Source organism: Temnothorax longispinosus, chromosome 9 (assembly GCF_030848805.1).
Source record: "Temnothorax longispinosus isolate EJ_2023e chromosome 9, Tlon_JGU_v1, whole genome shotgun sequence".
NCBI classification, from domain to species: domain Eukaryota; kingdom Metazoa; phylum Arthropoda; class Insecta; order Hymenoptera; family Formicidae; genus Temnothorax; species Temnothorax longispinosus.
Window position 1 is genome coordinate 4,091,005 of NC_092366.1, and position 15,184 is coordinate 4,106,188.

Here is a 15,184-nt window from a genome sequence, read left to right on the forward strand (position 1 = left end):
CTTTACGACAAAGCGGGGAGCCTCACCTGTCGTTACATTTCAAGGCCGCGTGACTGGGGCTCCTCGGAGGCGGAGGATAGCTAGCGCCGGCCACGGTGAGTTGGGACCCGCTGATCGATTGTTGGCCCCCGGCTTGCGGTGCATCGGGAGCAGCTTGCACGGGCGTGCTGGGTGCTGAGCGCGCGCCTATGGACCCCGCAGACCTGCGAACAAGACGAAAGATGGGATTTGAGAAAAATGAGACTTGGAAGAGGGAGGGCTGGCGCTGCAATTTGTGGAACCTTTCATTCCCTATTTCATATCTGCTGTGCTCGTTTTTTACCCTTGATCGTTCATAAATCTTACAGAAATAACACTATGTCGATAACACTTATATGAAAAATATTATAACAGCAAAATTGTAACTTTCCCGGCGAGTTAATTGTTAATTGTTCATTTTTTTTCTTCCTGAAAAGTTAGAGTGGAAATATATCGGTTGCTCCAGTGAATCAGTTTTGTAAAATAATAAGTGCAACTAACATTTTATCGAAATAACTTACATAATTTATACAATAATTTACACAATTTATAATAACGTTATTTCTTAAATAAATATAGTATTTAATGCAGATGATCTAAAAATCAAAAAATAATATTGCTTTTACGTATTTATTAGCTTCATTAGCTTCGTTAGCTTGATTTTGCTAAAAATATAAAATAAAAATGTATCGTGTGCGTCAAATCCACCAGAGAAAGATTAATAAATCAATTCTGATATCGACGAATGATTTAATAAAAAATTACACGTGTCCGCTGATAAAGATATATCAATTTTGTTACTACGACTATACACACAGTAATATAGTGTCAACTATAACATTTACAATAATCCTAAATGGGGTTTCTTCTATTGTTCGTCCGCAATCGGTTACAAGTAATCTTTTCTTAAATTAAAAAATTCAAGAGTCTCCGTATCATCTTCATCTTCAATTTGGATAAAAAAACAGATGGCATTATTTACTCAAGAGCTTATCACTTTCAGTGTCACAAATCACGTACCTTGCCCTGGTGATGAGTGGGCGAGACGAGAGGCAAAGGTTGATCAGCGCTAGGGTTTCGAACTCCATCATCGTGAATACAACGTTACGAAATGTTATTGTTATATTATCGCCGGGATAATAATCTGTGAGGCAGATTCCCCCTGTCCGACAAAAAGCTATCGCGCCTTGTGTTTAAAGGTAAGCTTCAACGCCGGTTACCAGTCGATCGGCAATCGACGTGAGCTCTGCGATCGATCTGCGTGGTTTATCAGACAAACATCGGCAGATGTCCAAAGTGATTCCCGGTAAAAAATGTTATCGAAAGTCACACGGACGTCGACAGGATGATTCATCGATATATTTGGTTACACGGTTGGCGAATTTCCTTCGAACGGACGGTAGCTTGTACCCCGCCATCACACAAGGCCTGCTCGCGCGACGTGATAGCGGGAGCAATTTTATCTGCAGCTTTTATCCGGCTTATCGCTCGAGTTGAGTAATGACAGAGCGTGGAAATAGCCCGAGTGGTGGGTAGCGATTAATACGTGAAAACGGAAGGGAAACAGTAGCGACTAATATTACCGCGAGTCGAGTTTAGACGAGTTGGTCGCTCGCCAAGTTCGACGGACGTGAGGCGAGAAGAGGACGAAGACACCGGGCAGAAACGAGATCGGGCGCGAGAAAATCGAAGAGAAAAGGAGAAAAAAAAGGGAAGTCGCCGGGACGGGATGAAGTTAAACGGGGCGAAAAGACGTGGCGCGGTGACTAACGAACCAGTTTCGGTCCGCTCTTCGCCGCCGCGAGAATAACCACACCTCACCAGTCACCGCACGGGTTCAACGAGCCCGGTTGCCTTTAACAAGCGCGGCGGCTCGCCGTGACCGCGGCCGATGCACAATGAGGCGAGAAGCGCGAACCGAGCGCGAGCGCGGAAAAAGAGGGGCCCCGCCGACTCTCACACGCCGCGAAACGGAACGACCGCGAGCGCGGGAGCAATGCAACACGCGGAGACACCGTTCAGTAGAAACCGCGTTGGTATCGGTACTTCCTGAAGATCCCTCTCTTCGAATGCCGCCACTTAGCGCCCATCGATCGCACGGCCAGCCTCGCGAGGAAGATGATGCCCATCTCGAAGCGGCGATTTTCTTCGTGGAGAGAGAAGAACTCGTCCGTATCCGCGCCTCGCGAGAGCGATCGGTACCGATCCAGCGGTCCGATTCTCTCGTCGTGAAGGAGAGAGTTTAGGAGTCGGGAAGTCGATGAGAATGGACGGAAAGATTGCGAAGCCGAGTACGAGAAGTGATGAGAGTTCAGAGTTGATGAGGAAAACGAGCGCGAGTGCCGCGAGTCCGGTACTCCACGGGCCAGCCGGGATATCAGACTGATCGCGGTTGGACACGTTTGTAGTTTCTTACCCGTCGCGGCCGACCCCCACGACCTTCTTCATAATTGACAAATCCGCGATGTACACCTGGCTACGTAATACGGGATCTATAGTTCGCGCTCTAGGATACTTGTACTTGAGTTATACGAGGTCTACGAAGGCGCACCGCATGGATCGAATATCGCGTACGTTAATGAGTACGCGAGGACGGAAATTGACGCTAAAATAAATCGAAATTCAACGATGACGAATTGCTCACGATTATTAATGGCATACCGTTAAGCTAGATAATGCGCAATTATAAAAAAATTAAAAGCCCACTGCTACCTTGAAAATTTGTGCGTATATAAATATCATTATTATATCAGTAATATTGTGTATAAGATGTTGGAAGAAATTATACTTTATATAATATCGAGAAAACATTTTATGACGTTGCATTTAAACATATCAAAGTTAATGAAATGAAGTAATTATTTTTAAAAAATCAAAACTGTTCCGTACAATATTTGTAAATTATGCAAGTACATATGTAAATTATACGCTGTTGTGCAATATACATATAGAAAAATGATCTATGTATGAAACGTATTATCCTTTATATGCGTAATGAGGAAGTAGCAAAAAATATTACAATTACGATTACGTAAAGCGAAAAAAAAGGATGAAACTTCACACCAGTTTGCGTCACTTCGGATGTTTAAATAAATATCATTATCCCGGCAAATTGATGCATGCGGAAACACACGCTCGAGTTTCCCGAGCAACGCAACACTTCGCTGAACCGAGAAGAAACGCAAAATATTTCGTCATTAAGCGCTGGTGCCTCCGGACTGGAAAAGAATTATATGCGCTCTCGTCGTCAGGTCGACATTCTCTGGCAATCTCCCAAAAGGTCGAAACGCTCTTTCCCTCTGTGCTGCACATCAATAAGAGGCAGCGAGAGGAAGGAGAATCGTAACGTTATTGATGCGTTTTCAAGTCTCTACAGTCTAAAATCGAATACCAGCAATAGCGAAGCCGATGAAGGCCATTACTCTCGTTAAACCGTACTATAATAATGATCACTTGAATACAGTGAAGTAAATGTACACGTTGAAAAAAATATATTTTTTATACATATAATTTTCAATAGAAAAATCATCTATAATTTTTTATAATATTTATATTTTTACATCTTTACTGTTTATGTATATATATATGTATATAAACATAGAAAGATAAAAGTAAAAATGTAAAAAGTATACAAAAATATAGAGATACAGATTAAAGCAATTAGTATTAAAATTACAGATAAATTTTACGCTGCAGGAATAATAGCTGTACACATAGGAGCTCGTCTATACCTACACCAATCGAAAGCAAACATCCACGAAATTAATTGACTTATTAATCTCTCAAGTCACGATGAGATGCGCGATTGATAGCCGGCTACTTTAGCGTAATGGCACAAGATACATGCGCGATGTCGACGACGTGCCGTTCTCCGGGAAGTGCACGCAGTTGTGACTATTATTATCTTATACCACGCAGTCACGGACATAACACGGAATTTGATTAGAGGCTCACTCTCTCTCCCTTTGATTCGCGATATCAATAAAGCGATGCTCACCAACGCCTAGTGTCGCGGTGTCCTGCATTATTGACATGCGCCAGGTGTTCTCCGATTGCGCAAAGTTCTTTCTTGAAGGCCGTAAAAAGACGTCACGCGAACATGACACTTGTACAAAGTTCTGCCGTAGACTCCGGATGAAGTGTCTAAAAGTTACGTCCTGTGCCAGGACACTGCGTAACTCGATGCGACAAATGGAAATGTTTCTAGAAAATCGATTTACGGAGCAATCCAACACGGACGCAAACATATTACGATAATGATATCCAATTAAATAATACTGTTAGAAACAGAGTAAACATTTAAATTGAGGAACTCTTTGAAACCATCTAATTATACGTACAAACCTATAATTTTTACTTTAATAAGTGATAAAAATAATTGAATCATATTTAAGTGATATATAGATATGGAATAAATAATTAATAATGGTCATCAATAATTAAATCAATTTACCGGATTATTGCCAACAACATACACTGAAAAAAAATACTTAGATCCAAGAAAATATTTTTTCACATAGTATCAATGACTTATTTACTTAATATAATCACATATTTATTAAGAATTAGATATCTTTACTTAAATTAAGTAAAAATATCTAATTCTAAATAAATATGTGATTTACTTAAATTAAGTAAAAATATCTAATTCTAAATAAATATGTGATTATATTAAGTAAATAAACCATTGGTACTATGTGAAAAAATATTTTCTTGGATCTAAGTATTTTTTTTTTTTTTTTTTTTTCATTGTAGATGATACTTTGGATTTGGTCGTATTATTAAAGATCGAGTAAACATCGATAGGTAAACGTTTTTTCGTATTCGTATAATCTTTAAAATAATCCTCGGCGTCAGATAAATGATCATGATGAGTCGAGATAATGAGACAGAGAAAGACACTTCATTTCGACATCACGCGAGTTGTCGGGAATGCAGCAAATACGTAGATGCTGCTGCATACATTTCCTTGACGACGAATGCGTTTGCATATTTATGCGTTTCAACGCCATTGAACTGTCGGCCGATTTCTCAGAGATACGAGCTTTAACGCCTATTGTACAGAAAATTATGCACACGTGGCACATCGTTCAAAACGCGTTTTCTAATAGAGACGAATGCAACGCCAATTTATTTACGATAGCGCAATTTATATTACTGGGAAATATGTGAAAAAATTTTTATTTATTACGCTGTTAAGTAAATGTCTATACCATATATCAAAATTATAAAAGTGATGTTTGTAACAAAAAATTAAAAAAAATTTTCGTAGATTTTCTACATATTAAAAAATGTATATATGTATAGCAAATTGAATAGATAATTTCTAAAAATTGGAAAATTCTCCATAAGTAAATATAGCTTGATTTGACGAAGTAAGTATGACTTAAAGTAATGAGACTTTTGACACTTAAACGAAAACTCGTTTATACACGTATCTAATCGAAATACGTGTATTAGAGAATTTTACTCCAAAATTACTCGATTTCGAACGTCAGCGAGCTATTTGCACTTCATTTGAATAACAAGCCTACTCGAAAGAAACGTTACCGATAATCGATTTATCTCTTACAAGCACATCGTACAAGCGTATAGTTGAATAAATATCACCAGAGATGAGAGCGAGTATTTAACCGCAGTATTTGACTTTACTTTTTTATCCAACTTTCGAAAAGTACAACACTGCAATATCAATATTAATATCCTCCAAATCTATTTATAAAAGGTATCAATCTCCGAGATATTCGTGCCTTCGTCGTTTGCTATATAATATCAAATTCAATATTAAAAATTTGATCATTTCTTGAAATTTTTTTGCTTGAGAAAGTTTAATTTAAACTTCTTCTGTTTAAAATCATTAGAATAACAAACTCCGTGCAGCGTTTGCGCAAGTATAATTTTTCGTATACAACCTATCTCTGAAAAAGAACTCAATTTATGTAATGAATACGATCGCGCGGTGCGAGGCGATTAGTCATTGTCAAGAGTTCGCAAAAATGTATGTCTGGCCTCTACTTTCGTCGAGTGAACCACGCATGCTCGCATTCTTGCTAGAGGGCTTCAGAATATTATCCGGTCGTCACTGATGATCGAGAGATATCGTATGTTTCCCCATTTATTAGCATCATATTTCCTCGTTGCAGGAAACTTGTTAAAATGATAATGATATCGATCGGTATCGAGTTTCACGTTTGGGTTGTAATAACATACTATATAATAATAAAATTATAACATTTTCGTAAAGAAACTGACATTAATTGAGAAATTCAAGCCTCTCTCTCCATGAAATCATTAATTTAATTATTAAATATATTATATTAGATTAATGTGCAAATATTATATATATATATATGGCACTTTTTACATATAGGTTTTAAAATATCATTCATATATTGAAATAAAATATAATCGTTATCTGTATGAAAAATATTAAGTGCATGAAAGTTTCCAAAAAAGTTTCAAATTCCCTCATCTTATCAATAATTCTCTATTTCAAATTTATAGAATTTATATCATAATTTACATTCAGCTACAAATGAAATCAGGATCTTGTGACAAACAAAATGATAAGAAAATAATCCTACTAAAGAGACAAATTCTGTATAAAGTTTAGGAAATAACTCCCCTTGTTCTGGTCCATTTCATTTTCAATCATCCAATTTTGAAAGTTAAATCCAATTCAATCTTAAATCTTTTCCAAAAGTAGAAAGTATAAAACATTACGTACCTAAAAAATCTCAAAGAATGTTTTATTTATTTTATACATTTATACATGTTCCAACTGTAAACAACGGATAAACGAGATTTCATCGTCGCGTTCACATTCAGACATTATGGAAGCAATGGATCGGCCGATTATGCGCAAACATTGGCAGTATATTATCTTCCCCCGAGAGAAAAAAAAAATCACATCGAAAAAAACACTCCCGATGTGTCACAGAATATTCTCCGGGCCAAGTAATTTGCATTAAAAAGTCAAGGTATCCTCGCTTGGAATTACCAAATAATCCATGACTCGATAGATTCTCGCAAGAAATTTTATACGCTAAGCAAAAAAACAAAAGAAACATTTCCATAAATAAATTTGATACCAAATGTTTTCGAATACAAATCGCTATCGTAAAACGTTTGAAAATTAAATCTGAATTAAAGTTAAATCGTTGGTTTCGCTATTTTTTTGTTTCCTTAAAATTATATCTCAAATTTACCTATTCTGGATAAAAATAAAGAGATAAAATCTTAATTTAACTATTTTGATATACTTTCATGTACTTTATGTTGAACATACTTGTATGTTAAACAGTGAGGAAATTGTCTTCGTCAGTGGATAAATAACAGTAATGAGGCTTTTTTGACTATAACTGGCAATCTTTATTAATAAGCCAACATAATGGTGTTGACTTATTCCTAATGAGTATTTTGGATATTAGTACAACTTCTCGACTTTATCGTCATCATTGAATACTCTAATAATTCTAATTTAACATAACACAACAATGAGCTAAAGTCAATTGCCCTAATGATAGCTCATTTTATTAAATATTTAATCAGACACGATTAATGAAAAAATAAACGCATACTTCTCATCCATTATCCTGTTTAATTGAAATCGAAATGCTTAAATAAATCAATGAATCATATATAATCATATCTTCGTTCGAGAAAAGTAATGAGAAATATGTAAACTTCAACGATCAAACTCCATTTAGGAAATTGTTAAAAGAAACATTATAGAAAGATTATATCTTTCGATTTATCTCGTAACGTCCTTTTATCGTATATCTCGTGATGACAAAGCTGAAACATTATTACATTGGACTTCAACCGTATATTCCATCTCGGACGTACATTACATTTATTGAACACGCGAATATTCACTCGTTGCCTGCGCCAACGAATTCATAAGATCCATTTAACGTGGCTGCTTGCGGTATCATTTCGATTTACGTAAATAATATTGCGTGCATCAATGCTAATGCAGGTTCAAGAGAGGAATTGCCACCGTAACGCATTTGCGCGGAACACAGGTTTTTAGCGCGGCGTTTACGGTACACGCAAAGTACGCGATAAACTAGATATTGCGAAAGTCTCCCTATTAATAGTACGTACATGCGTATCGATCGCAGGGATACACCTTCAAGGAAGCTCGGCGAATCAGTCTGCGCAGAATGATTATCTATTGACGATTCTTGAATATTCGACCAGTCTCCCGAATCTGATCTCGTGGGCGTTTTTATCTGTGTGAGAAACGCTGGATGTGCGATCGCAGATGTACTTACATATATATATTTGATACGCTCGCTTATAAATGCGAGGCATTATCTAATGGATGTAAGAAGATAATATAGAATCGACTGGCCTTCAAAAATAGATTAAAAAAGACTGCTACATCGCTATTGCGGACAAATATCCCGATGACACGCGAATGAATCCTTGCGAAAAGAATTTTCTCTGCAATTTGTTAAGTAGGAGTTGAAATTGTGTATAATCTTGTATAATTTAGATTTCGATCTAATCTCTCACTGATCGTAAAATCGTAATAAGTTAATAATAAAACAATCAATTTATAGCGGTATGATTTATGGAGTAATAATGATAATATATATGATAAAGTGATTTAAAAATATTTCATAACTTCACAATTAGTAATCCAGTTTTTCTATGGCACACGAAAATATACAACTTTTATATTTTATATTGAAAATTGAAAGTTATAAAAATTATAATTTAAAATTTAGTTTCTCTCTCTCTTTCTCTCTTCCTCTCTTGCTTCGATCTTGCGGTGTACCAATAAATCTGAATAAATCCAATGTATAAAAAGGTCGAACAATGAAAAAGCTAAATTAAAAGATGACAAAGGAAACGTACTTGTGGTCACACACAAATTATAATCTGCCATTCAATATTTGGAGTGGAATATATATCGTAGCTCCCGATTTCATTACGGTCGGTATTTCCAATAAAGCGTGTAATACTCCGGAGAGCAGGCTAGCCACCCTTACGTCGCTGTCGGGAAATTCTCAAAGAACAGTAGTAGGAATGTTAGTTTTACCAGCCAGTCCTACGCAAGTCATTAAAGGATAAAAACCGGAGGTATACACTAAAGGTCCCTCATTGACCTCTCCCGTAAATTCTCGAACGCAACTATGATTTCCACCTCGGCAAAAATTATTAACGTCTATATAGATGTACAATATGATAGAGTTACCGATATATAATGAATTTTATGATATATTTAATGCACAGAAAATTAATAAAACAATATCTACATAACAACATAAACTAATATCTAAGATAATTATAGAAAATTACAACTGACTCAAGAAAATATTTTTCTGTTTAATGGAAACATAATAATTTATTAATCAACTCCTTAAGTAAAATTGAACAAAATAAAAAGATGTAAAAACCTATAATATGTATATGGCATATATTAATAACACATTCGAGTTATTATTTTTATTATTTCGTATACTATTTTTACTATTTCATAAAATTATATCGATAATTGATCACTAACAATTGAAAACTGTTTCATACGGCGATAAGAGTTACACGTGTAAAGCGCGTCTGTACTCGACCTCCATAAACCGTTCGATACTCCAACTTGAAATTTTAAACAACGAGTGTCCTTACACGTGCTCTCGACGTCTCTACTTTTTTTTCATTACCTTGCACTATTCATTTCTTCGCCTTTTACCCCAATTAGCTCTCGTTTGATCAACTCTTAAATGCATCTTGTCAAAAAACTACAATCGATATTAATAGTCTCATATTATAAAGACAGGTTTAGTCCTCAAAATTTTTGAATTTAATTACATTTACGATTTTCTGCACAGAAAGCTTTAATAGTATGAGCAATAATTAAGGAGTGGACTAAGGGAAAGCTTTGTTAAATAACCATTTATTTAAATAATAATTAATTTCAATGTAAATAAATTTATATGCAAATTACAAATCTTTAGAATTAAGTCTCATTTGATGAAAGTAATTATCGCGTTCTATTTTAATACAAGTAATCCCAAGAAAGCTAATTTCTTATCATCGCTTCATTATTTATATTTTTAATTTACAATATTATTTAATATTGTAGGTTATTTTCATTCATTTCGCAGAACCTTGAAGTGCTAATAAAATCATGATCGTTCTCAGACATGTTCGTAAAATCTTGGCAGAGCTCTCGGCAAACTTGTCAAACGAGGAAAAATAAACTAAAGGTAATCGGGAGATGAAGGGATCGCGAAACATCGTGACGTTCGACAGAGAAGTGCATTAAATAAAGAGGTCATGGCACAGTCAAGGTTGCCACGAGGCAGAAAATATTTTCGCGATGGATGATGCAGAAAACGCGTTATTAAGTTTGTCGGTCGCAGATTAGATTGTTAGTTATACTAATATTACGTTCGACAGGCAGTCTTGTAAAAAAGGTGCATACGTCAAACCAAGATTTTTCCAATGTAATAGCTAAACGCCATTTTACTGTGTATTCATAAATTTAAAAGATAATTTTTCAAAATTATTTATAATCAACTTAATTTTTAAAATTTTTTTATTCCTTAGAGAATTTATGTTAAAAAATCCTGTTCAAATTTTTAAAAGACTGTTCGCTAAATATAAAAATTCACTCGTTATTAAATAACATCTCGCATAATGTTAACAAATAAGTAGAAAAATTAGTGTGCTAAGTTCTGCAGACTTGTCTCTATTATTTTACGTCTCATATAATGCGTGCAACTAATTTCAACCTCGAATATTTTTTATCACATCTGTCATTAGACGATTAGAGACACACATGTCGATGACGTAGTAATGATAGTGCGTTGTCAAGCTCGATCGAAATTACATGCCACACGTGATAATTTATTTCCCGAATACATAGTCTATTTTTTATTAGACTTATTAGTTTATTACCAAATTATTAAATTTTAAGTTGAATAAAATTTTAAAAATAAAATGAAGATAGCTTGGGTTTTTATTATAAATTATTTTCCAAATGATTATACATACATGCATAAGATATATATTTGGACGGTATTCCGCGGTATCATTTTCGAATCTCTATCTTCCGGCGATCTATAAACTATATACGGACAAATAATTGAATTCTATTTCAGTCACTAATTTACATTTAGCCACATCATGCTAATTTTACCTAAAACTCCGTAATTTCCGCAAGCCATGTCATTCCCGTGATTTAGACACAACGGTATATCGCGTGTATTTTTACAAATATCTGTTTTAGAGAAACAGATATTACCAAATGCAATGGCAATCAAATTTTTCCAAATCAATAAAGTACAATCAATATAATTCAAATTCCAATACAATCAAATATTCCAAATTCTTAATTAATGATTATTACTATGCCAATAAAATATGTAATAAAATAAAATGCGATTTAATTAATTTTGGATCTCTAATTAATTTCGAATCAAAAGGAATATTATTTTATATAAAAAAAATGTGCGATATGTGTTTTAAAGTCAAATTAAATTTGTCACGAACGAGTGCGAGTCTTTGTCTTTGATATCATATGGGACCAAGAGAACAGCAAATTAAATTTTTATAAGATATGAATAAACATAACGTATTATTACTATAAAATTAGAAATAAACAATTGAAATTTGGAAGATTCTAAAAAAATGCGTTTCTTTTCAAGATTTAATGTCTAACCAATGAAAAGACATACTGCTCTTCTGCATTATTATTTTCTATATTTCAATAAACTTTGTAGAAATAAATATAGTTCAACTTTTCCTTATTATATGCCTAAGAAAAAAGATATAAATGTATAAATATATTACTAAAATTTAATCGTGCACACGCTCTGCGCAAACTTTTTTAAATTTAATTTTAATTAAACAAATTTCTATAAAAGAGAGAGGAGAGGAGAGGAGAGAGAGACTTTTTCATGCTACAACCATTTGCATTTCAATAATGCAATTTGCAATTTTAATCAACGGGTTAAAATAATCGTTCAGTCGTAATGAGTGATAAAACAATGATTAAATTATGGACGCAAATGTAGATCAGAATTTGTTGGAAATATATTATTGGGTCAAACCAAATCTGGTTCCTCAATGCCACGTCATTATTATGTAATATTACTGCGGAGAGATCGATCCCGAGTCACCATATTTAATTTTATCGTTACGATTTCGCGGCTATCCGTTCGTTTGGCATACTACGAGACTTAATTCCCATCTGTTAACGACAAAGCCACGAATGATACAAGTGTCAGAATTGAGTTGTTACAACTTAAAATTAGTTAAGCAAATATTACCTTCGATAATAGTCTAAAGTTTACTTTCAATTGCCTCTCACACAGATGAGTTGAGGCCGCTTTAAATTAACTTTCCCGGATAAAGTTTGCGATAAATTTAAATCCACATGTCAAATGCAGAGATATCGACATTTCTTTAATGAAGAAATTTTGCTCTTTGACGCAAAGCGTTCTACAAAACTTTAGCTGTCTGCGCGCTTGGTACTATACCGTTTTATGTAACAAATTATAGAACAATTACTAATATTATAGAACAAGCTATAGAACTATTGCTAATATTACAGTATAAATCTCACGACATAATCCTTCTTTCCAATAGATAATAAAATATATATGTCAAATTGTAAAACAGATCTTTAAGAAAGTTCTACTGACGGAAGCCTCTTTATACAAATCCACTCATTTAATATTTAAATAGTGTATAGTTTTAATTTAAATCATACATACAAAAAAATAAAATAATACAATCGCAAGGAAAATAAGCGCGCGATTTTAATAGATCTCTAACAGAGAATCTCTCAACGTCTTTTCCTACGACGAGCTCTTAATTCCGAGGGGCCGGCGCTGATCCGCCGACGTGCGTTGTGAATGAAGCGATCTGGACTGCGGAAGTTACGACGATCGCGGTATATAGCACGATGGCCGGCTGAATATAGCAGAACGAAAGACCACGTGAACGCGCTGTGAAAACGAGCCGGCGACGGCAGCTGCTACCGCGCCCGCGAACGAGCGAGCCCCGAGACACCGCGCCGGCCAGTTCCGCGAGGTCGTCGTTCTACGAGCCGAGGAGCTTAGCGGTATTCCTCTCTCTTCCGTACGTCCCCGGGACCGCCGCGCTGCCACCGCCGTCGCCGCCGTTGGCTGCTGATTGACCCTAGAAACCCACGGGTGCGCAGCATCGCGTATGATGACCCCGATGAAAAATTCGTGATTACGAGCATTGGGGCGAGCTTCGTGAATCTAGCTCCCCGGAGATTGAAATAGAGTAAAAGGAGAAGAAGATAAAGAAAGAGAGAGAATAAAAGAGACTGATACCCATGTCCCAAAAGAGATAGGGGAACATAAAGAAAGAAGATCGTGGGAATTTAAATTACGAGAAAGATACATTTAAAGAGAAAAACGCTAGACGTCGACATTATTCAACGCAAAAGTGGATAGATCGTAAGCCAAAATATAATAAAACTAATAAAAGTAAATGGCTTCAATAATTGTACCAATAATAATTTAATTTAACACATTATAGAAACATACAAAGCCTATATCTTGCGTAAGGGGATTTATTTAGATAATTTTCTTTTCTGAAATAAAAATTAACAATTGCCCTTTCCTTTATTTCTGTGCACGTAATAAATACCTTTAAAAACAGGTTTGTAATTTCAATTTTTGATGGTCATCAATTTCTATAACAATAAATATGTATCAATATTTTATAACTGATATTTCCTGATTTTGAGTTTGTAGTGACGATATTCGGTTGAATAAAAGTATCGTCGCATTATATTTCAGATAATCGTTAATGAAGATACCACACTCAAACTGGTATCGCCGACTGCGGCATCATAACGGTCCAGTCACGACGAAACCGTTCCACGCCGGGTATAAGGCCGCATGGTATTCGCTATTTTGGGTTACGACCGGCGCGAGATTCGATCGTTCGTAAAACGAATGTCCCGATCGTCGACGGTATCCAGCACAATTCGGGATAAAACGTGTTCCAAAGTAGAGCGAGGTAAAAACCGTATTCCCATATCGTAGACACATGTGTGTCGGGAGAAAAACCGCCCAAAATAGAATCGATAACTTTTAATATCCAACAAGTAACAGGCCTGTTCTTTTAAGCTGAACTTCTTACACAGTTTGTCTTTTCTCTTTTTCTCTCCAACGTGAAAAGAAAGAGAGGAAAGATGAACCGTGCAAGAAGTTCAGCAAAAAAGAACAGGCCTAATGTTAAATATTAAAGAAATAATTAGTATTTGATTTAAAAGTAGTAAATAGAAACCTATGTTGTTTTTCAAGCGGGGTGGAATTTTGAATTTGAAATTTAATCACCCCGGAAGCGATCTCTAACATGGAAAGTTGAAGAGAAATCGCGCCGGTACAATAATCGCTAGTTTGTCGCAGCGTTTAACAGAAATATTATATAAATAAACGGAAGATATATATATATATATATGTATAATTAATTTCTCGCGGCTCGATGAAAGGACCGACATTTATAACTACTCACGATTGGATCAATTGTATCAATTAGAAGATTAGAAAATTGTTGCAACGCTAGATCGTCGTATCATTATTCGACGACATGTCGACGGTTCGACACACAGCGGCGAACTGTCCTTCCTTACGGGTCACGTCGAAATTAGAAACGTTTTCATTTCTTCGTGTTAGCGCACAGCGAAAATACGCCGATGAGTCCGCTTTTCACTAAAACACCGACCGCAACGCTGTTATTTTTCCTCGTTTCCTGCGATTAATTACTTAGAAACTCGCGAATGTTTTTACTCACGATCATGTAACGTCGCAATATGCGTCACGCGAGATTTTTTGCCAATCGTCGGCACGCATATACGTACGTATATTCGTTTTCGTCGTGAATCCTCGTGTCATTTTTAAATGTCTTATTTGCATCCATATAAACGTCATTCGAGTTCCCGAGGCCATTATACAGAAATTAACAATAGCGTCGTATGTGAAAAATATCCAATATGACATTTTATCCTATTGCACATTTAAGAAATTGGGATATATAAATCAAACTTGTCGGCGTTTACAAATTAGAAAAAAAAAAAAAAACAGAATCTTTTGGGAAATAAAATTTCAATTTGTATAAGATTTTTTGACCGATCATCATTTCTCGAAACCTTGATATTTCAAGCGGGAAT

At 35.3% G+C, this 15,184-nt stretch overlaps 1 protein-coding gene across 2 annotated transcripts in view; it reads right to left on the reverse strand.

The window, feature by feature from the left end:
* The window catches only part of LOC139819620 (uncharacterized), a 64,268-nt gene that overhangs the window by 13,473 nt on the left and 35,611 nt on the right, over positions 1–15,184 (reverse strand). For both annotated transcript variants that reach the window (XM_071789104.1, XM_071789103.1), the window contains exon 4: positions 27–203. In XM_071789104.1, coding sequence (XP_071645205.1) covers positions 27–203 — 177 coding nt within the window. The remainder of the gene's footprint in view (positions 1–26; positions 204–15,184) is intronic.